A 24295-nucleotide genomic window follows, 5' to 3' on the forward strand; every position below is an offset into this window, starting at 1 on the left:
GTGTGTGTGTGTGTGTGTGTGTGTGTGTGTGTGTGTGTGTGTGTGTGAAAAATACTCACTTACACACACACAAACACAGAGGTGATCCTAAGTGTGTGTGTGTGTGTGTGTGTGTGTGTGTGTGCGCGCGCAGATCTTCCTCGCCTTCCTCCCCTCCCGCAGCGGTGCCGTCTCTGTGGCGTGCATGACATTCAGCTGAACAATAATCATTAAAAAAAAAAAAAAGTTTTAGAATTTAGAGCTCCAGCGGTTTCAATAGAAGGCCAATTACAGAGTTGAATTAGTTTGCAAATTAAAGAGTCATTACAGGGACCTAATCCTGTCAGGCACAGCTTAGGATGCCTGTACAAAGGGTCCACATTAAACCCCCTAAGAGTGCAGCTTAATGAAATTACCCCGGTGACGTGTGACACATTGTGATTCCTCATCTCTCCTTCGCTCTCTCCATCCCCTGCATCTCCAAAGAAATACGGGCAGAGGACAAATAGTCAAAGCTCCACGTGGACTCTTACCAAATATGGAGTTCGTCCTCTATGTCTCTCCTCCCCGCGTCTCTCCGTGTTCCTGCCACGGAGCGGCCGGCGGCCAGTGCTCCCTCTGGCCGAGTCATTGACAAATGTTGCTTTGAAATGTAATGAAGTTTGAAATGGGAGCTGCGGCGACTATTATCCTCGGACAGCGGCTGTCACTGGTATGATATCACGATCCCTTACGATTACAATGAGCTGCAAGGGAGGAGAGACGGAGATGGATGGAGCGATGGGCTGGCGGGCAACGATCCAGCAGAGCCACCAGCGCGCAAAGAAACAATGCACTGGTGAACGGTTTTGAGAGAGAGTGTGTGTCCATATGATCAATGTGTGAAATGCTCTGTACATGCTGCCATTTGATTTACTGAATAGTTTTCCCACATTTTTACCCTCTAAACACAGTGGATCAATATGCTACAATGTATGTTTTACTTGTTGGCGCACTGTCATGGCTGCCCGGGTGGTTCCCTATGCACATACACTCTACATTCACATCCACCATATCAGTATAATCTGATTAAGGCGGTTATGTATATCTCATAAAATCTGCTTATAGGCTGCATGAGGAGGGAGATCGCGTGTGTTTTTTAAGTTTAAGTAGGGAGATGATGCCAAGGGAAAACAAATTACTCACAATTCATTTTTGATTCCACACTTTGCGGTTCAGCTCGGTGCAGTGCAGGAATGTTTAGGAGCTTTGGGTTTATTAGATGCGTTTTGTGCAGCTGTGCAAGTTTGGTTTTGCAACATTGACACACTCATCACTATACACTCTGTATAAATGAGGGACATAGGGAGGGAGGTAGGTAAAGGGCAATAATTACACATTAAAATTTAAGATGCAATAACGCCTTTCTCATTACACAATTTTACGGTGTTTGGTGTCTCCTGCTGCAGGTTAAACCTCTGCCTCTAGATGTGCATAAGTTGAGGCATTTCTCTCTTCCCTCAGGGACCTACGTGATGCACGTGTCGGCCTTCGACGCCGACGACAACACGACGGCCAACGGAATGGTGCGCTATCGAATCCTCTCCCAGACGCCTCACAGTCCAATCCCCAACATGTTCACCATCAACAGCGAGACTGGAGACATCGTCACCGTGGCAGCAGGCCTTGACCGTGAGGTTTGTCTCACCCCAGTCCTATTAATAAAATACATGTTTTATAGTGGTTAAAAGAAGAGGCATGTGTGAGATGGTGATCATAGTTAACCCCCTGAGATCCATACATCTATTTTATATGCACTTTTCCTTCTGCTCGAGTGTGATCACATGCGTACTACATGTAAACACAAAGAGCATAATACATTTCTTCCTGTCTGCTCGGTTTTCTAGCAACCCAAAGTGTTATTTATACAACCAGGGGGGCAGCGAAAAAGGTCCAGACATGAGGACAACAGGTTTAGGTTAAGCACAATGATATATGTAGGGTAGGAGAAGGAAAAATGTAATGTCCACATGTGAGGACCCTGGGTGTCAGGAGGTTAAAGTATAATATTCTGCATGTTTTATCAGGATTCATCCTTATTTCATGGAGCCAAACAGCCAAAAGGCGTTTACTCTGAGACGTGACTTACAAATGTTTGGTGTCTATTTGTCACCACACACACACAAACACACACACCCACACAGACTCACTCATCTTTTTCTTTTTCTTTTTTAAATTGCCTTTCTTGACGGTCACCTTTTTTTATGGAGCTGTAAAAGTTATGACAAGATCCAAATGTGTTTATTCTGGCGGCATGGATGTGCCAGTGATGACTAGGCAAAGAAATCTCGGAGACATATCATCCTCCCAGACTGTCACCGCTGACAGACCTATTAACGACACATCACGCTGCAGTGAGCTGCTCAGGTTGGGTTTGTTGTGGTGTGCCTGTATCTGTGCCTGTGTGTGGTAAAGATGGGCAGGGGAGTGTGTGTGTGTGCGTGTGTGTGTGGGGGTGTGAGATAGAATGCCCTTGACACCTGTCAGGCAAATGCATACAAGTCTGCATAATCACATCTACACTCAATGAAACACAGGCGATGGAAGGGAGAGATGTGAGCCGTGGAACACAAAGCTTTGAGCGCTGGACAGACAGGGTATTACAGCGAGGAGGGAAGAAGACGACAGAAGAAGATTTGGCAGAGAAAAAGGTGTTATGGAGACAAGAAAGCAGGATGAGGATGCCAGAGAGAGAGAGAGAGTAAAAAATGTCCATGCTCCTTATTATCCTCTGTTCTATCGGCACGCTGCTAATCCAGCCAGTTACCCCTAATGTAGGATTAAACCTTTACCCGTCAAAACACACACTTACACACATATTTTTTTCAGGTTGTTGAATTCATACTGATTATATTCCACAGTCAAATGCCTGATGGCTCTGTGAACTCGCAACTTGCACACTTTGTGAAATCATCAGCAACTTTATCTCCCACATATATGAAGGAGCTGTTAATGAGGGAAGGTGTGTGTGTGTGTGCGTGTGTGCATGCGTGTGTGCACGCGTGTGTGTGTGTGTGTGTGTGTGTGTGTGTGTGCGTGCGCAGTCACATCGTTATAATCCACATACCCCACAATGCTGGTGTGTACTTCTAGGTTTGCTCCAGTGGGCACGGAGCAATTCAAACATAATTCCAGCTCGTAAAAGTGTCTCGTATTCTCTCCCTATCTCCTCCCTCGACAAACTCCGAACACCATTTCGTTTCTCGACTTCTTAAAAACAGCTTGTTGACTTCGGAACAGACCTCTGCGCCCTCCGGAGGAAGCCGTGGCTGCCGCGTTCTTGTTGCTGCTGCTGCTGCTGCATCAAGAGTGGAGCTGCTGAGCGTAATTACTCCCTTGTCTAATTTGTGAGAGCCATGTGTACACGCTGATGGGACGGTCGGGTGCAGACACACACACACACACACACTGTTCTAAACAAAACACAGCAAAGCGTATATGTGAATTTTTACATGTGTGTGTGTGTGTTTGTGCGTGCATTTGTTTGCGTGTCTATGTGGGTGCTAATGAGAGCTTGTGTGTACAAGGTTGGAGTTCAGCGTCTTGTCAAGTATTGAGAGGAGAGCTAGTGAAAGGAGCTGTCTAATCCTCCCGATGTGGCGTCCCAGCCTAATTGGGATATTTATTCAGTAATTAGCAGGTGAGAGAAACGCTGGGGATGTAATTGGGAATCACGGTGACGGGCACATTATCCAGACGGGCGGCGCCCAGCCTCCGTCCTCCCTGCAGCCCATTAACTACACCCTGGGAAGGAGTGAGGAGGGGATGGAAGGAAGGAAGGGAAGCAGAGAGGGAGGGAGGGAGGGGGGATAGGAGTCACGGGCGCACAAGCAGGCAAATCCACAAACATACAAATAAAAATAACCATATTTCATCTCCCGGTGAAGTGACAAGAGTGTTATTTCTGAAGATGAAACGGCATTTATCACTCCCTCATATTGCCGCTGCATAGACAGTCCATTAGTCTCTGCCAGTTGGCTCATTGTCTCCACATCTGTCCATCAGTGATGCTGAATAAGTCTTTCGGAACGTGGCCGACGTAACACGAGGCAGAGCCTTCAGAGACGGTGCGAGCTCTGATGCGGAGATGCCGCGTTTCAAAGGCAGACTTCACGTCCCATCGCTCAGCGCGTTCCCCTGATCCTGTGCGCGCTTTATCCTCAACTGGTTTACTTCCTGTCACGAGCAGATCCAATGACGATTCAGATGTTTTCAGCAGACAGAAGCGCATAAATTGTGTCTGTGCCGAGTGAATAACCTGCAGGTTCCTCTCTCTGTCTTTGCCTTTTACAGAAAGTGTCCCAGTATTCCATCATTGTCCAGGCCACCGACATGGAGGGCAACCTGAACTTTGGCCTCTCCAACACAGCCACGGCCATCATCACCGTCACCGACATCAACGACAATCCTCCCATGCTCACCTCCAGAACGGTGAGTCACTGCAAAACACGAGGGAGGAGAGAACGGAGAGGATTTAAATCTGATGTCACTGTTGCACAGCAGGATTTACACAAGGACAGAAAGCGAGAGTGTGAACTGCAAAGTATACTTACTCATCTCCTTCCAAGGGGATGCACACACCCCCATACACACACACACACCACAAGAAAGTAATCCATATCCTTGACTTTCATCAGCAAGAAAACCGCAGCCGGCGTACCATTTATGATGATTATTGTCGCAAGAGTGATATTTAGAATGATGGTGACGTTACGGGAGGAGCAAGAAGCCGAGTAATATGCGTAATGTGTCATGGCAGCGGCGGTGAGACGCGGCTCACGCCCTCACCGAGCGACTCAGTCAAAAGAGGGGAGAGATTTACTAAGTGTAGTCCGCACATAAATGAAAAAGTTTACCCTAACAGTCTCTCTCTCACCCTCTCTCTCTCTCTCTGGCGTGGCTTAATCTTCCTCTGGCCATTTCTCTCAGTGCCAATAAATGTGGAGATGTCTGGGTGGAACAGCTAAGGTGGCAGACCTATTACTCACAGAGAGGTGGAGAGAGAGAGAGTGTGTGTGTGTGTGTGTGTGTGTGTGTGTGTGTGTGTGTGTGTGTGTGGATGTGGTTGTGGGTGGGGGGGTTGCGTGTGTGTTATATCTATATTTTAATTAGAATCCCAAGAGTGAATGTTTTAGTAGATGTGGCAGAAAGATGCATTTCTGTAGTAAAGATGTGTGGGAGGGGGGGAATGGAGGCAGTTTGTCTGCATGATAGTGTCCCGTTGTGATGATGGAGGCGTCCTGATGCATGTTTGCTCTCCCTGTCGGTGCTGATGAGAGGGTGGGCCTGTAGGGGAGATAAGGTGCTTAGCTCGGCAGCACAGCGGCTGGCGATGATAGCGTGTTCAGGCGGTATCAGGAGGAGGTTCTTTTTGGAGGTTCGGGTAGAGGTAGCATTAGCATTTACACCAGGGGGGGGTACTATTAAGACCCTTATGATGATGAGTCAACATGGGCAATGAACACGTAGTCAGGGAGAGAGAGATGAGGCGGGAAAGAAACAGAGGCGACGTGAGATAAATAGGAAAAGAAGGAGGAAGGAAAGGAGGGAGTTGAGGAGTGGACCACCGAGCGGACGTGGAGGAAAGATGAATGGAGGGAGAGGAGATAGAATGAGTGATTGTTTTCTCTCCGAGGCTATTTTCCTCCGCCGGCAGTGATGAAGCGCGGACACGTCGCCTTTGTAAATCAGAGGCGTTTCCTGACTCTACATTAGGATTCCACAGCGACGTGGCATATTGATGATGGTTGCCGGTAATATATTGATACTCTCCAACTGTATTTCAGTGTGTTTAAGTGCACTTCCATCATGGCCGCAGAGGGGAGTTAATGCTAGCACGGATATTGATGACGAACTTTAGTGGAAGGTTTTCGGCGCCGTGATGAGCGGGAGAGCGCTTCCGCCTGCTGGCCTCATAAATCAAACCGTTTTAGTGGTATGGAGAACATAAAAGCCATTTTGTTGAAAATGCGGCTCATTATGCTAATATTTAGTGTTTGCAATAAAGCCATAGATCTTTCAACGTGTCCCAGAAAGATAAAGTTTGGGGAATTGGTCTTTAATGTTGATGATTAATATTTCATCGAGCTTATCGTAGCCTGGCCTATTTTTCACGGCGGCGGTTGGCGCGCTGTGTGCGTGCGGAGGTGGAGGCTGTGGGTGCTGATGCGGCCCTGCGTCGGCTGCATGGACGTCTGCAATGAAAAGCATCCTCCTTTTATCCTTTCATCCAATTCATTTGTGCACATATGCAAACCAGAGCTTGTCTATTATGGGATGTCTCATATTTGGAGCCACTCTCGCAAAAAAACAACAGCGGCGTCCCTCCACTGTCCCGTCCGTTGACAAAGTGGAACCCGTCGCATCTCGTTCTTTTGGTCCCTCCCGTCACCTCCCTTTGCTTCTGTTATCCCTTCCACACTGCCAAGACGGCGACAGAAGGGCGCGGGTGTTGGCAAGAGGCGTTTTGTCAACTGTTGCGAGGACGCCAACTATACACGGCGCCAGTCACAATCGAGCAGCTTTCCCCCCCCCCTCGTTCCCTTTAGTGCGACAGAAAGTGACATGGATACAGCGCGGCGGGGTGAGGGAGAGGGGAAGATCTGAGCATCTGCCCAAAGTGATGAAGCTCACGTGATATCAAGGGTTAGAATCCGAGCCGAAGCGGTTTTCAGGTAATAAATCATTAAGAGTGTAAGAAACAGAGAGGCTTTCCTTCTCCCAGAGGTCGAAGCGTTGCCTTTTCAAAATCACAGATGTATTACAATCCATTATTAAATACGACAGCGCCAGAAGTCTCACCGTCTGTAAAAAATAGGAGTTAGAGTCTTAGAGAGAGCAGTGGAAAGTTAAACAGAGTGGAAGCAGGGAAACGGCGGCAGAGCCTTCGGATGTGGAAACAATTCCCCTCTCCCGCCGTAAACTTCATTGCGGAATGTTTACTCTTATTGCTCGATTTAGAAACGCAGGGCTCTTCTGGATAATTTCACGGATGGAGGGACGTGTCACCTTCACTCCCGAGAGTTTTCTTCATCAGCTCGCCGCGACAAAATGGTTGCAAACGCCACAGCACAGCGCGAGCCCTGCAGCTACAGAGGAGGCACCTGGCAAAGCTGCGTTTAGAGTTTCCGTTTCATTGTGAATAACAAGAGCAAATTGCCACAGTTGGTTGCTGGATTAATGCAAAATAGTGGCTAAATGCTTTTGTTCACTCTTTGCTTCATTCTCGTGCATTATCTAACCCATGGTGGTGTTTGTGTGTCGGCTGTGGCTGCATTCCGGTCAAGATATTCATGAAATTTCGGATTTATCTGCATGAGGTTGTAAATATCCGTAGCCTTGTTCTTAAACTGGGTGAAACTGGATGAGCGGGACTTAAATTCCAGGCAGCCTCAGTGTCTCACTCCTGCCCTCTTTAAAGACATTGATGACAAGAGGAATCCTAACACAACAAACGGGAAGAATGAGAGCAGAGGTGGACCCTTCAGAATCTTCCATCTTCCCTCAGATCTGGTTAACGCCGGCTCTTACCTGTCACCATTGTGCTGAGAAAGAAGCTCAAGGGCTCTTGGAAGCTGAAGAGCTTTCCCTGAAGTTTTCTTTATTGAATCGGCTCCAGGGAGCCACTGAAATACGCCGCTATAATAAACCACACATACACACACACACACACACACACACACACACACATGACTCCATGCCTACTTATCCAATGCTGCCACAGCATCAGGACCACCCGGACGTGTCTGTTGTCTTAAGAATGTCATCCAGGCTCTGAACAGCTCTCCTGACTCTCTCCCCCCCATCCCCGCCCCCCATTCACATCCACACTCACACACTCACACACACACACACATTAATCTGCCCGCTATTTGCCCAGGGTTGATTCTGCGGTTGCTACGCAGGGTATTATGGTCTGTTGGAGTGCTTGGTCTGGGGCTTTGCTCTTTGATATCTTACACTCGTATAAGCAGCTCAGTGGCTCTTCTTCACGCCCGTTATCCGTGGCGACACAGTGGCTGCTTGGCTGCTAACACGCCTGTTGCCCCCCCAACCACCATCCACACACACACACGCCCCTGCTACCACGTAATGGCGCGTGAGAGTCGATGAGGTTGTTTTTGTAGGTGCGGCTGTACACGACTTGTTTTTCGCAGGGCCATCGGTGTGCTCCACGCTGCTGTAGGGTCGTCTTTGCGGGCTTTATCCCCTGAGCCTGGCCAGCTTTGATCAATCCCCACCATAGCAGACGCATGACAGACAGCGGCTCACTTCTCATCAGGCTTATCAGGACAAAGCACATGTGTTTGTACAGCACGGGGACAACCGAAAAGCCACTTGTATACCCTGAAACAGCTGTTTCAATCCTCCCTCGCGCTGTACGACTCTGTCTGTTCATCCATTCTGCCCTCCTTTGTCACTCCGGCTTTAAAGGGAATGGAATATTACTCCCCATCAAGAGTGGGAACGGGAATAGAGAAAAAGCAGAAAACTCTGCAACTGGAACGGCTCCTCTGTGAGCGAGTGTGGCTGGGTGTTTACCGCTTGTTTACTACTCAGGTGAGGGAAGAGTGGGATCATTAAACTTCCCCTAACTGAAAACCTCAAAACGAGGCCTGGTTCTATAAAGAAAGATGAAAAGGAGAAATCAGCACTCAGTGGCATTCTGATGAAATTGTCTCAGTAAAATAGTTTATACGACTTCCCAAAAGTCCCCAGCTGCAGTGAAAAGAAGATATTTCTCAGCAAAACAACAGGAGGTGACATTCTTTTTCTTTTTTTCTTTCTGCCCCCAACATCATCAGTTTTCTGGCGAGGTCCCGGAGAACCGCGTGGACGTGGTGGTGGCTAACCTGACCGTGATCGACGCCGACCAGCCTCACACCCGCAACTGGGACGCCGTCTACAGGATCATCAGCGGAGACCCCTCTGGGCATTTCACCATCCGCACCGACCCCGTGTCCAATGACGGCATGGTCACCGTGGTGAAGGTAAGACGCTACACACACACACACGCACACACACAAACTAGTCAGAACCTTCACATGGTATCTCTGTGCGTTTGGGGCTGCACATCACATCAGGGTCCCCTCTGGATTCAAGCTACAGGAAATAATAATAAGTATAAAGTCAGATAGGGACCGGCCGGTGTCCTCGCCTTTCAAATGTCCCTTTCTGTCGGTGTGAGGGATTGTGGGCCGCTGTGCCCTTCACAAACAGCCCAGACGCTCAGACACAGACTTAAACACAATAGCCGGGCAACCATTGCAGCAAATTAGGTATTGATTTCTCAATTACTAAGGCAACGCTTTTTATATGCTCATAATGTTCTAGCTGCTGAGGTAAACGACAGCGACAACTAAGCCTCGCCTTGTAACAACGTGCAATGTTGGTGTTGTGCTCCGACAAAGGTTGTTCAACCCATTTACATTCAGAATATGGATAACATGAACAACCAGCTATACGACCCTCGTATAAGCTCATGGAGTTGTGTTTACATTTACGAGCAGGCAGGCGTGTCGGCATGTTGTGTTTGTGTGAATGCGCGGGGTGTCTTAAAAAGTTCTTGTAGTGTATAAAGTGCGTTTTTCAGGAATAACTTGTTTATGTGCGTGACCCTGACGACCTCCCGGTGATTCTGATTCTTGTAAATCACATCTCCCATCCTGCGATAATACTTTAAAACGGCAATAACATCCCGCTATAATTCCCAGAGCGCAGCGAGCACTGAGCATTGGCATTTTGCTTCCCTTCATTATCTCTAGATGACTGCCTTTTATAATCCATCCTTCTCCCCTCACTCCCTGATGTAAAATTCAGCAGGCAGCCTGGTAGCCTTAAGCTTCCATGCAGACCCATGGGAGGTTATCAGGAAATCATAGAATAAGAGACAGGATACCCCCTGGGAAGAGCAAGGAATAGACTGTCTCCAACAAGTAAACAGAGAGGCTTGGGTTTGCTCTTGGGAATAGGAGCCGGAATGACTGCCGAGCCTAATCGGTTTTACATCAGACAAAGTGTGATAGGTAAAGCCGAGCCGCTCTGCCTCGCTCTGCCTGTCTTGCCGAGATGCTGGCGGAGACGCATCACGGAGTCACGCCGTCACCTCGCCGTGTCGCAATCGCCCTCTGGGACCGGAGCTCCCATGTAAACAAGGGCTAAGGTCTCAACCAGAACATGTGACACATTTAGATGACTCTCTGGGGAGGTTATGAGATGGCAATCTTATTTTAGAGATTGGCAATAAAGTCAGTAGGCAAACAAGCACGCGTGTAAACACACAAACAGAGCTGCTTTGGTTCTGAATGAGTCATTAAGATATGTAAATCAGCGTGTGTGTGATGAAGGCGGAGGGGAGGAGGGAAGAGGAGGGGAGCAGTGAGCTGGAGATGGATTTCTGAGGAGTGCGAGATGCAGCCTGCCGAGAGCATAGATCACACAGAGAGGGGGACCGCAGATGAGAGGAAGGGAGGCGGGAAGTTAGAATATGGCAGAACAAATGCGCTAAAAGCGAAAGGAATGAAACGGGAAAAGCGGCACAGAGGAAATGTAACATTTGATGGCTCATGGGCAAGAGATGGAAGCCATGTTATTGACCTCTCACCCCACCGGCTTCCCTCAGGGTGTGTGCGTGTGTGTGTGTGTATATGTGTGCAATATGTGTTTTAGTTAGCCTCCAGCTATACTCTAGACCTCCCTGTGCTCTGAATACCACTGACTGTGGATCAAAGAGGTTTGAGCGTGGTGCGCCTGCAAATAGGATCCCAGTACACCATGGGGTGGAACGCAAACACACACACACACACACACACAACTATCCATCTGCTCATACCTGCATGCACATAAATAGGCAATACTGTAACACCATCTCTCTCTCTCTCTCTCTCTCTTTCTGTCCCTCTCCCTCTCCCTCTCTCTGTCTCTCTCTCTCTCTTTGTCTCTCTCTCTTTGTCTCTCTCTCCCTCTCTTCCTCTCTCTCTCTCTATCCCTCTCTCTGTCTCTCTCTCACTCCCATTGTCCTTGGCTGACTGATTAAAAATGCATTTTCCTTATCACGGCTGCCACACTGTCAGCTGATAACACAAAGGCAACATACAGATGTGCTCAAAGTCATTATCGTCACCATCACAGACAACACACAAACCTCTTGGCACTAATTATCATTTGGCTATTTAGAAATTTGCCAGCAGCACCTACAAGCAGCATATTTGTTCTCTCTCTTTTTCGTTTTTCTTTCCCCCCCCGTTTGTTGTTGTAGTCATTTGAACCTGATCATGTACTCTTCATTAGGGGAGCACGGAACTGTCACTCTGGTTTAGGCTCAGCCAGCGAAAAACCCCCGTAGAGCAAACACACCGACTCACTCACTGAAAAAGACGGAGCACTGAATACCAACAGCATCTTCGCTGCTTCTTCTTCTTCTTCTTCTTCTTCTTCTTCTTCTTCTTCTTCTTCTTCTTCTTCTTCCTCTTCTTCTTCTTCTTCTTCCTCATGCCTGCGTGCATGTGAACAAATATGGGTCCTATTCATCTGAGAACTGCTCAACACAGCATCTGTTTATTCATCAGGTCCTTTATCATCAAAGGTTTCATTGCAGGCAGCCTTACACAGGGAATGGGAGAGACTACCACACTGTGCTTGATGGGGCATGGATCTACTTAAACATAGAATAACAGCCGCAATATACACAATAAGAAGAAGACAAGACTGCTAAATTCCATGTTGTGTGTGTGTTTACCTCCTTCCCCCAGCCGGTAGACTTTGAGATGAACCGTGCCTTCATGCTGACTGTGGTGGTGTCCAACCAAGCCCACCTGGCCACCGGCATCCAGTCCTCCCTCCAGTCCACGGCCGGCGTCACCATATCCGTGCAGGATGTCAACGAGGCCCCGTACTTCCCCACCAACCCGAAGCACATCCGTTTCGAGGAGGGCGTCCCTGCCGGAACGAGCCTGACCACCTTCTCGGCCTCCGACCCGGACCGACTACAGATGCAGCAGCTCATCAGGTGCGTTGCGCTCCAGAATTATGGTCTGGCTGACTCTTTCAAATGAGTTGGTTGCAGTGTAATTGCTGTCCTGGCAAAAACAAAACCCTCCATATGCACTAGCAGCGGTCTAAAAAGCCTCCTGGACATGTTCGCATCAGTAGATAAGGATCACAGTTCAGCTTTGAGGCTTTATCCTGGAATTTCCCGTCTCACAAAATCTTACAGTGCAAGTTTATGAGACGGCGCGAAACTCCCGAGTATGAAGGGTAATAGGGTTAATTGGGAGGGACAGCCTCTGGGGCGATCAGAGATGTGTATATTCTGTGAGTGCCTACACGCAGGTGCACACACACACACACACACACACACACACACACACACACAAGCACACTTATCAAGAGCGATAGAGCGAGGGAAAACCAGAGATGAAAGGAGTAAAGAAAGAGAGAGAGCAGCTGGCTGAAGCCCATATGCCTGACACAGCAGTAACGTCCACCTGCAGCGAGCTAAGCCTCTCTGCTTCTTAAATGTAAACCAACCTTTAAACGACCGGTAGCCCTTTTGCGCAGACCTGCTGTCTGCAGGACAATAGCAGCGATCACGTTATGGCCTTTTTGATGTAATCTATTAAGTATTGTTCAATACTGATGCGGTTTAGATTGTGATGACGCAGCGGCGGCATCTTCACTAATGCTCACGTGCAGTCGACCCTGCACGGATCGCACAGTAACACGGCAAGTGTGTGTGTATGCTGTGATTTATAACCCAGCACAACGCTGCACCGTAGTGCTGCTCAGTGCATTTGAGATGCGACATTCCTGCAACCTCCTTCCAAACCTCACACTCCAGCAGCCCCCTTTATTCCCAAATTCTCCAGGGAAAAGATCGAAGCGCATTTCCCAGCTAATTTCACTGCAAATGAGAGTGAATTGGATGTACATTATAATTAAAGAGGATGCCAGAGTCACCAGCTGGGCTCTGCTCCTGCCTTCCTCTCTGGCCTCTTCCACATTTGGAAGATGGAATATTACTGGACTCACAATAAAGACACCAATAATTACACCGACCAAGAAGAGTGCACTCATTTATGAGGACAGCCTCTGCGCCGCTGTGTAACCACTTCACTAAACTCTATCATTAATTACTTATAACTATAGCATCATGGTGCCTATTTCACAGACAAGCCCAAGCCGCTGCACATAAAACCACATTAGAGAGTGCACAGGATTTAATGTTTGAAAGACATTTCATTCTTGTTTTGATTGCATGATTCCATTATGTTGGTGAAACACCATTTTGAACCTCTGAACCGTCGACGGGAATCAAACTGGATGGTGTGATGAATGGAAAATAGGATGGCGGCTCGTCAATGGTGTTTTATTAAAACATTAGATCTGTGTCTGAGAAATAATCAATAAATGTGAGACTTACAGCTAATTACAGTGTCTTATTCACACCATGCCCCATCAATCACGCTAACTGACACGACAGCACGGGAGTGGGAGGAGGATACATACGGCTCTGACATGACCCCATAAGACAAGGAGTTACTATATACGACTTCTTAACCATATGACGGTGATGCATCAAGACGGGAGCTGTAAGAGTGGAAAGTAAGGTGAAAATACCCCGAGGGACAGCGGGGGAAGGGGGCTGCAACGGGGTCAAGGTTTGAACTTGACAGGTGCTTATCAAAAGGAGGGACTGGCTGGCGAGTGTCCTGTCGGAGTTGAGGAGTTGGGGGCGGGGTGATGTGGACTTGGGGGGAGTAAGGGAGAGTGAGGTGTCATGCATCACCTGTCAGAACACGAACCGGTAAGGTCAAGACACGGATTTGGAGACCCTGGCATAAATGATTACCCAAACCGCCTCAGCGAAGCCGGAGACATCCATATTTCATCCTCAGGGTCGCGGGTTTGAAAAATAAATGTCACGTCTCCTCCCTGCTGCCGGCTAAGATCACTAAACTGCCAGGCCTAATCATACAACCGGCCGCTCTCGTGTGCGTGTCGGCCCAACTCCCAAATGAATGAAGGGAAGGCTTCACACGGAGGAGCGGCGCCGGAAAGGAAGCAGCATGGGCAGGAATGAGTAAATCTTCCCGTTTCCTTCTAAAATAGCACCAGAGTAAACAAGAGCTGTTTACCTTTCCAAGAAAACAAAAAAGTGCAGCAGGGCTTCATTAAAAAGTAGCGATGGAGACTGCATGAGGCCCCGCAGTAATGTTTTTGACAGTTTGGGTAAACAAGGACACTTTGCATTTCTGTAACAGGTATCATGCCAGATTAGCCTTATCATTTAAAAGAATTCAGTGAAAACCAAAACAAAGTCAGCATTAAGGGGAAAACGACCATTTGAAGCCGACCGCATTCTGCCCTTAAGTGTCTGGAAGGTTTCCTTAAGAACTCGGCTAATCATGGAGTGAATTGTCTCTTCCGCGGATTGGAAATTGGCTTGGCTGGAAGGACCGTTTGTTCGGGACTTAATTTACTTTATATAAGCTTTATTACAGTGAGGAATGTTTCGGAGACTTAATTAAAGTGCGACGGCAGAATGAGGGTTCTGCTTTGTGAACCAACCTGTGCAGCGTTATGGCTTTCACCAGAGGCGCTCCAATCCTCTTGTGTTAATCGTGCGGCGCTGGCGAAGGGCTCGGGCCGGAATGGGCTTCAGCGGTGTTTTATAGCCCCATAATGGAGGCAAATGAAATGGCTTATCTCTCTCGATCTCAATCTCTCTCTCTCTCTCTCGGAAACACACACTGCTCACAAGTGTGCACGGGGTCGTCTGCCCTCCTCTGGAATGAGAGCAAATTGTTACTCTCATCAGTTTGGAATGATAAAGACAGGTATCTAATGAGTCTATCAACCGATCGTCCACATCCACATCCTTGGCGATGTCACCCGTCATGTCCCTCCTTTTCACCCATTTTCCCCCGCCCTTTCATCCTTACATCCCCCATATGTCTTATGTTGTCTCTCGTTTCGCTTGTGGGAAAGAGTGGAGAGTGTGGGAATGTCATCTCTGTGATCCTCTTCCTTTCGCTTTTGCTACGCCCAGGATCATGCCCCGATGCCTGCTGGGAAAATCCCACCTCCATCACTGCAGCTGAGAGATTACACTCGCTCGCCCCCCCAAAGCCCACTCCCCACCCCCACACCCCCAACCCCTTTCAAACTGCCACCCGCCCCCTCCAGTCGAGGCAGCTACAGTGACAGTAAGCACGCTACATTTGTGTAAATATAAAAGCGCGGTTGGGGTCAAAATCCATTTCAGCGCAGATTCAATAGCTGGAGATGGCCTGGTGGCATGAGCTCACATCCAGTGAAGTAAATCAGATCTTACGCCGGAACCTTATTGTGCGAGGCCACGCTGTGTGACATGCGGGCAGGTAATGTTGCACATGCCAGAGTGAGATTGCAACTCCCCCGGGAGATGACTGGCGATGAACTCTGCAACGCAAGATGGACTGAGAAGAGGACGAGAGGGCGGAGACGAGGGGATAAGACAGGAAATGTATGAATACAAAACTGCAGGAGCAGGAGGAGGAGGAGGTGGTGGGGTGGGGTTGAGAGAGAGATCACATCAGGAATTGAATGCGAGGAACTGCGCTTTCAACCCCCCCCCGCCCTAAAAAAAGCGACAAAGCCTGTGAAACAAGGAACGTATAGATCAGCGAGAGATTGGAATCCAATCCTGGAGGTGAGCCCCCCCCTCCCTCCCCGTCGCCCTGCTCCTTTCTTGCACTCTCTCCCCAGGGAGCAGCGTCTCTTCCCCTCGCTCCCACATCCTCGCACCCGTTTCGTAATCACAAGAAAGATCCCATCACCGTCTTGCTCCCTCCGTACACACACACACACACTCGAACAGCAAAAACTTACACTTGCTGCCAAGACGGTTTAAGCCTCCTTCAGCATAAGCAAACACCATCCCTTCATCGAATCTGTGCATGCGACGCACAGATGCAGCAGTGCTTAACCGGCGAGGTAATTGACTTCCGTGGCGGCTACACAGGATGGAAAATGAGGTGAAATTGACTGTCTGCTGCCGGCTCCAGTCAAAGGAGAATTAAGAGGTGTGAAGGTCAAACTGCTCGTAAACATCCAAAGAGACACACTTACTTTTCCATTGATCATTACCTGTGTGTGTGTGTGTGTCTGTGTGTGTGCTTTAGGTATTCAAAGCTGAACGACCCGGCCGACTGGTTGTCTATCAACAGAACCAACGGTCAGATTGTTACCACAGCAACCCTCGACCGAGAATCCATCTATGTCAAGAACAACATATACGAGGCCACTTTTCTGGCGACAGACAACGGTAAGAACCTGTGTGTGTGTGTGTGTGTGTGTGTGTCTGTGTGTGTGTGTGTGTGTTTAAATGTCCTCTCCTCCTTTCTTCCTTTCCTCTCTCACAAATGTGGCATTTATGATTTGTTCTGCCTCCAAGCACAAACTCAATCACAGCAAACCATTTTTGTTGTCTTTTTTTTTTTTCTTTCTCTCTTTTTCTTTCGTTAGGTCAGTGATTGTATAGAACAGTTTATGCCAGTGCATGAATGTATGCATGCAACACATATGCTGTGTCTGTGTGTGTGTGTGTGTGTGTGTGTGTGTGTGCGTGTATGTGTATTTGTGTACATCTGTTTGTCGTGACTTACAATGTCAGACGGCGTGACGTGCAGCTTCCCATATTACTTTTGGAAGACGACAGGGGGCAGGATTAGATGCTGACAGGCTCCTATTGTGTAGATCTCACAACCATCTGTCTTTTACTCTGTTCCTCTGCCTCCGTCATTGTCTGGCCATCTGTCAACGTAGTAACTTTCAGATATGTTTGACGACTGGAGTGTGCGTGCGTGCATGTGCCCGCCTGTCCGCGTTATACACACAAACACACACACACACACACACACACACACACACACACACACGTCGGTCTGACTAAGTGGGTGTTGCTGTAGTGCCAATCATGATAATGTGAGAGGGATTATGGGAGATGCTGCGAGACTGTGAGGACGGCGGGCGGGGACGCAGGAGGCGGCGGTGGCGGCGATGACGTGCTGAGAGATGCACTTGAATTGCTGCCGTTCGCTTTTTGTGCCGCTCTCCTCCGACACGCTGTTTTCCATTCAAACGTATCATTAATTTGTCTTTGTGTGTATTTTCTTCAAAGAGCATATGGCAGGCGGGCTTTGGAGTCTCTCACCGTCCCTCACATCTACCAGCCGCCATCAAAAAAAGAGAGTTAATACAAATCCTTTTGAGGAATTTACACAAAACATAATTATTTATTTAGCCGGGTAAAACCCACATAATTCTCCTATCAGCTGTGGCAAGCTGCTTCCACATGTCGCCCATACATGGCTGGGATTAACAAAACGGCAAAGAGGGAAAACTCTGTGTGTGTGTGCGCGTGCGCGCGCGTGTGTGTGTGTGTGTGTGTGTGTGTGTGTGTGTGGGGGTGTGTGTGTGTGTGTGTGTGTGTGTGTGTGTATGTCTGATTTATAAATGATGTGTTTGTATGTGCACATGTTGCATTTGCATATAATAATAATAATGATCTTTATGAAACTTGGATGATGTGGTGAATAAGAGTAGTTTTGAAATAGTGATGTAATCATTATCTAATCCTAATATTGATGTAATCCAACATTTCTTATATCCAACTGCTATTAGATTGTTTTATTATGTACTCATGTAACTTTTCTTATGTTATATGAGATGCGAAATTACATTGCGAACTTAATACAGTTAATAATAAGCTCATCATTACTGCTACATCATCTAGTTCTTGTTATTTGCTTTATACATTTTTGTTATGTAATACATTTTGCTCTACTTAGAGTCATTTTGTGTGGATGGTTGAGTTTTTTATTTTGATAGCGTATCAGGTGATCACTTCCTCTCCCTGTTATTTAGCCATTTATCATGTTATTAGTAGTCGTGTCGGTTGGACTATAACTGTCAACACACACACTTCCCATGTCTCCTGAGTCTCGCTCTTCCCGTGGCAAATGTCCTGCTCCGTTGCCCGTTTAATTGGCAGATCTGTCAGCTTTGCATAAATCTCTGTAAATGACATGGGCCTTGTCTGGCGGCGTGGACGGGCCCCGGGGTAGCTGCAGTCCATCCAATGGCTCGTCCGGCCGGCCGGGCGTGACAGGGAAATGACTCGTAATTGGAGGTTGCTATGGGTCGTCGCCCTCCCTGACACGCGCTCGATAAACTGCCCCGCCCTTGTCTCCGCTTCAAATCACACTTTTGCTGGATTTGCTGTCCCGTGTTTTTTTCAAAGCTAGGCAATGTAGATCTACAGTATAGAATAAATAGGTAAAGGTGAAAAAAAAAATTGTTTAACAGCTTCAGGTTCAGACAAAGCAGAAATGTTCTTATATGGACTTTAGCTTCTGTGCTTTCAGATGCAAATGCGGTGGTTTAATGTGCCATATGTACTTGTTGTATTTTCCACTTTAATCACATAAAGTTCCTCTTTACGCGCTGGCTTGTCTCTCACACTTGATGTCACGTTGCCTGCACGTGCTTCTGTAACACTGCGATTGAACCCGGACGTTGTAATCTCTCCTTTGCGGTCATGGTCGGCTTGGGGGGTGGGATCACTTTCAAGTGCGCCTGACTATCTGTATCTGCATTTCGCCTTGGAGTCCTTACTGAAGCAGGCGGCGGAGATGTCCTCTGCACACACTCTATGTCCTTGAGTGTATGCATTGTGTACATGGCGAAATGTAGACTTTGTTTAGAAAAGAAACTTGTTTGCTTGTGTTACAGTCACCGTTATTATACCTGAGCCCAGCGCTCTTGGTGATTGGGTGGTGCCGTGCACGCATGAGGACGGGCTGTGATGGCTTTGATTTGGCAGCCAGGCGGAAAGAGAGAACAGGGCTGTCAGATGTGTTTTTGTAAAAAAGCAGCAGATCTCCTCCTCATGCTCCTCTCAAGCTATCACTGATAATACATTTTGCTCTTTTCACTCTATTGTGCCTCTCCTTTATCTGCCATTTATATTCCCTTTGATTATTTGCTTTTCACTGCCTGTCCCTCTCCAATCCCGGTCAATCTTTTCACCATCTTCTTTTCATCTTTTCCCATCCGTCTCCTTCTCTCTTTTCTCCCTCTCGCAGGCTTTCCCACAGCCAGTGGCACGGGCACGCTGCAGATCTACCTGATAGACATTAATGACAACCCCCCGGCGCTCATACCCAGGGAGTCTCAGATCTGCGAGCGGACCAGCAGGACCGTCAACGGCGTCAACATCACGGCCGGCGACGCCGACACCGACCCCAACGCCGGGCCGTTTGTCTTCGAGCTGCCCAACTTCCCCCCCAGCGCCAGGCGTAACTGGACGATTTCACGGATCAACGGTGAGGAAGAGTTGACGAAGAGCAATGACCTATTACCTCTGTCTGACTGCTGACTTTGCCATCTTATTGCACTTTTGGCCCAGATTATAAATAGCAGCAGCGAGGAACAATCAAATCAGAGCTTCCATACAAGAATTTGGAAGAAATAATTGTAAAATGTCACGCAGGATGATTTCTCACAACCCTTTGCTCTTCCCTCTGGACACAGGCGACTTTGCCCGTCTAGGTTTGCGTTACCAGGTGTACTTAGAGCCGGGGGTGTACGAGGTGCCCATCCTCGTGTCGGACTCGGGGAACCCTCCCCTGTCCAACAGGTCCACCATCAAGGTCAAGGTGTGTCCCTGCGACGAAAACGGAGACTGCACCACGCTGGGGGCCGTGGCAGCCGCCGGCCTGGGAACCGGAGCCATCATCTCCATCCTCATCTGCATCATCATACTGCTTAGTGAGTGGGACGTTTATTCACCGTTATTTCCCACACACACACACACACATACACACACACAGACTAATATACCCGCACCCCGAGGAAGCTAAAGTTGCCTATGATTGATTGATTTTCCTCTCTGCAGGAATGTGAAGTTGGGGACCATCATAAAACATTCAGCACATAAACATGTACAATAGTTTGTATTATGGATGAATGCCCCAGCCGCTGGAATCTCTCCAGCGTTTCTTAAGACAAAGGTTTTTGTCTTCTTTCCCCCGGCAGTATAAATATCGCTTGCTATCTGTCTCAGCAGTGATTCATGCCATTGGGTCGCTTTATTGTTGCGAGATAAACTACTGGCACACTCACTTCCATCAACAATTTCATCTTTTTTAAAGCGTATTTAAAAGCCTAATTTGCTGTACGCCACTGATCCATTTTTATGCAACGATGGTATGTTGACCTTCATCAAGCTGGGTGAGCTCCGTCCTTCATCTTTCGTCGTGTCTGCGTGTGTGTGTGTTGTTGCAGGCATCGTGTTGTTGTTCGTGGTGTGGATCAAGCGGAGAGAAAAGGAGAGGCAGACCAAGCAGCTGCTCATTGACCCTGAAGACGATGTCAGAGATAACATCCTCAAATACGACGAGGAGGGAGGCGGAGAAGAGGACCAGGTGAGATCCCCAGACACACACACACACACACACACACATATAAGTTGTGTTGCCTGTGCCCCGGTGCCATTTGCGTCTCCTGTGGTTTTGAAGGACTACGACCTGAGCCAGCTGCAGCAGCCTGACTCTTTGGAGCACATCATCAGTAAGCCCCCAGGCGTCCGCAGGGTGGACGAACGCCCCATCATCCCCGAGTCCCAGTACCCAATCAGACCTGTGGTGCCCCACCCTGGAGACATAGGGGACTTCATCCATGAGGTAAACAGACACCCACACACCCACGTAACACACACCTGAGCTGCCCATGAGCTGAACACGTGATATATTCAGTCATTAGCTGGTTTAAGCTGCAGTGGAAAGACTGTGCATCAATCTGACCTTAGACAAAGTTGGTCAATGTGTAAATTTCAGTAAGCTGGTGGAAAAAAGTGTTTTGCTTTACCTCACAACCGTTGTTTACACACACACTCTCTCTCTCACACACACACACACACACACACACAAACACGTACGCACACTCACACACCCCTTCAGTGTTGGCACAGTGATGCGAGAAAACACTGATTGACAGACCCATGACAACACATTCACACTCGAGGTGTTGGCAGCTGTTCAGCTTTGATCCATCACACCTCTCTCTCTCTCTCTCTCTCTCTCTGACACACACACACACACACATATACACTCACCTGATCTCGCTCCAGCAGTTTGTTAAAACACAAACACAACAAACACATGGTGTTCCTGCCACCCACTATCCCCCCGGGGGGTTCCGGCTTTTTAGGTCTCTATACATAGCATCCTGTAGCTCGCTGAGGTGGTTGATGCTGTGCTTCACCTCTTGGGTCAGCGGCCCTTGTCCGTCAAACATCTCTGAGAAACCATTACAAATTTTCGGCATAGGAGGGAAAGTCTTTCTAAAGAAACGGCCAGACAACACACACACACACACACACACCAAATACACACAGAGTGAGTATCTCAGTTTTGAAGTTTTTCTGTGAAATGCTCAGCTGCTCATTTCAAAAACTGAAGACTTCAACCAGGCATCTGCTCTGGATGAATTGTCCCATTTTAAAAGCAGCCTTCACGTCCAATTTTCGAGTTTGGGTCATCGTTGCTGTTGCTATGATAACATTTTACTGCTCAACCAAACGGCTGAGATGCTGAGAGAAGCGAGGAACACAAACGGCCATAGGTTGTTTTTCATGTTATCTTATCTTATCAAACTGCTAATTATGTGGGAGTAAAACAGAGAGTGGCCACAGCAGAAATATTAGTTGGAATTAAAAACAACACGCACCCACATGCAATATGATGAGTACAGTACAAGTTTGACCTGGAGGTGGAAATTCAAAATATAACTTTTAAGTTCTGCGCCTTACATAGACAAGTTAACTTTAACTGGACTCAGAGTTGCTACAGTTACTGATCTTTATGTTTGTTATCTCTTTTACAACTGACAACAGACTTTTGCCAACAATGCAGGAGCTTTTCTAACCAAAACAATCCCTTCTCTCTCCTCCCCCCCCCCCCCCCCCCCCCCCCCTCCTCTTTGTCCTGCTGCAGGGTCTGCGAGCGGCAGACAACGACCCCACAGCGCCCCCCTATGACTCCCTGCTGGTGTTTGACTACGAGGGCAGCGGCTCCACCGCCGGCTCCGTCAGCACCCTTAACTCCTCCAGCACGGGGGACCAGGACTATGACTACCTCAACGACTGGGGCCCCCGCTTCAAGAAGCTGGCCGACATGTACGGAGGGGGGGACGATGATTAAATCTAACCCGGTCACACGCACCCACACACATACACACCTGCACACACCTGCACACACACCCACACACCCTCGTCTCGTCAGCTGGCCCGTCATGTCCTTCTGAGGTCGTGAGGCCAAACACCCCACTGAACACACGCAGCGACGACTGACCTACCGACCGACCGACCGACCGACCGATCAAATTGGCCACCACAGAGGACCACGCCAGTCAGTTTTGGGCGACTCTGCCCCCCCGCCGACCGTCTCCAAGCTCTAAGACTGAATCAGAAGCTCTGAGCTGCAAGCTTCTAACAAAACACTTAAAAAAAAGTTTGTATTTCTCAGCTTCTTGTGCTTTCTGTTTCATCTGAGGGTTTTTTTTATGCAAGTTGTAGGCATTAAATTACTTCTGTCCTGATTTTTGTTTTGTTTATAGTTTTTGCCCTCGCTCCCCTTCAATCCGAGCCGTTCCCTGTTCCCGAGGGTTTCCGCTTCCCTCGCTTCGACCCCCCCACCCCCTCCCTCCCCGCTCCTCCGCAGAAGCTTAAGGTTCAGCTGCTCGCTCGCTTTTGTTTTAAGGGAACAAAAGAACAAGAACACAGATATGGAAGTCCTCCCTGGGTGGAGGGCCCTGGTTTGTTCTTTCTTGAACTTGAATTACTTAGAACAGAAGCACTGTTGTTTCAAACAAAAGAAAAGTGCCTTCAGTGGTGCGTATTTTAGCAGACTTCCCGCTAACTCAGGATTGGTTGCCATTTTCTGGGCTCAAATGCCTCTACATGAAACCCCCCCCACGCCTACCCCCTCACCCCACCCATCCCTTTAACTCCCCCCCTTCTCACTTCTGATGTCCTGCAGAGCTGTGGTGGCTGCAGGATGCTTTCGAGGGCGCTTTACCTTTAGACACACTGCACGTAGGCCCACAGTGTGTGTCTAAGTTACGGACAAATTCTGGATTCGGGGCGAATCCCGTCTGTCCTTTTTAGGTCACAAAAACCCATCAGGGGGGGACGGTGTTGCAAATGAAACGCATTGTGTGTCTTTGTTTGTTGTGGCTTCGATAGCAGCTGTGTTTGTTTTGATCGCTCGTTATTTGCACAGAAACCGCGGCTTCTAACTTCATTTGGTCGATTGGCGAGTCACGCTCGTCACCTCTGTGGCGTTACGTCTGAGGGTTACTTATGGAAGCTCGCTCTCTAAGATCATCGAAAGCGCTGCATGTTTTACATACGCTCCCGTGTGATTGGTTTAGCCCTCTTCTGACCCCAATTCTCTTCTCCAGTTTGCTCTTTTTTTCTCTCCATTCGCAGCCGCCACAGGAGAAACTTTTAATACACAAACTTGGGTGCTGGTGCCTCTGACTAAAACTGTGGGAATTGATCCTCAGCCAGGGATTTAGCGCCTTCACAATCTGTCTCTGTTCAGGCAGTATTTCATTCATCGGAACTTTTTTTTTTTTGGCTGCGAGTTTGAGAGGTTTTGAAGAGAAGAAGTTGGAGGAAAAAGAGTCTGTCCCTTAAAGTTCTGTGCTTTATCAAAGCCGACTTGCAGGAAACTAAAGCTTCATTGTGCTTGTTGTAGTAAAGGAGAGGTTTTGTTGGACTTGATGAAAAGGCAGTGGTGCCTATGGGCTTATGGATTCATATTTCAGGCCCTTGATCTGCATATGTTGAAGGGAAATAAAGCTTCTATTAAATATATATGTATTCAATAAGCAAAACCCCTCACCTGCTGAATGCCCATTGAAAAGCTCTTCAATGTTCACCAACTTGATTTCTGCTTTAACGCTGCTTTAAACCACCCGCGCCAGTCTGGATCAGCTGCTGTATTCAACAGGGACTGAGCAGAGATGCGTGTTTTTAATCGGGTCCTTTCATCTTTTATTAATTATGGCGACGGCGGCGAAGCCTTGAAGATCATCTCGACATTTGCGTGCAGAGATGCAAGAAAGGCCTCTGCTCCTCTGCCGCTTTTCACAAGCTCCTGCAAGAGCTGTGTGGTGAGAAATGTAAAAAGAATATGCAGCACTGTGGCCTCAGTTAAAACTTTACAGA

General features: G+C 48.1%; 1 protein-coding gene across 1 annotated transcript in view; it reads left to right on the top strand.

Annotated features, from left to right (window-relative positions):
• The window catches only part of LOC143013555 (cadherin-4-like), a 170576-nt gene extending 147507 nt beyond the window's left edge, over positions 1-23069 (top strand). Inside the window, exons 8-17 of the mRNA XM_076167233.1 lie at positions 1483-1655; positions 4312-4449; positions 8823-9008; positions 11769-12025; positions 16182-16324; positions 19146-19385; positions 19594-19830; positions 20347-20486; positions 20580-20744; positions 22056-23069. Of these exons, the coding sequence (XP_076023348.1) occupies positions 1483-1655; positions 4312-4449; positions 8823-9008; positions 11769-12025; positions 16182-16324; positions 19146-19385; positions 19594-19830; positions 20347-20486; positions 20580-20744; positions 22056-22262 (1886 nt within the window). The 3' untranslated portion in view covers positions 22263-23069. The remainder of the gene's footprint in view (positions 1-1482; positions 1656-4311; positions 4450-8822; positions 9009-11768; positions 12026-16181; positions 16325-19145; positions 19386-19593; positions 19831-20346; positions 20487-20579; positions 20745-22055) is intronic.
• The last annotated feature ends 1226 nt before the right edge of the window (positions 23070-24295 follow it).

This window comes from Genypterus blacodes, unplaced genomic scaffold (genome assembly GCF_046128005.1).
Source record: "Genypterus blacodes isolate CSIRO-AG114 ecotype Tasmania unplaced genomic scaffold, CSIRO-AGI_Gbla_v1 ptg000156l_1, whole genome shotgun sequence".
In the NCBI taxonomy this organism is placed as follows: Eukaryota; Metazoa; Chordata; class Actinopteri; order Ophidiiformes; family Ophidiidae; genus Genypterus; species Genypterus blacodes.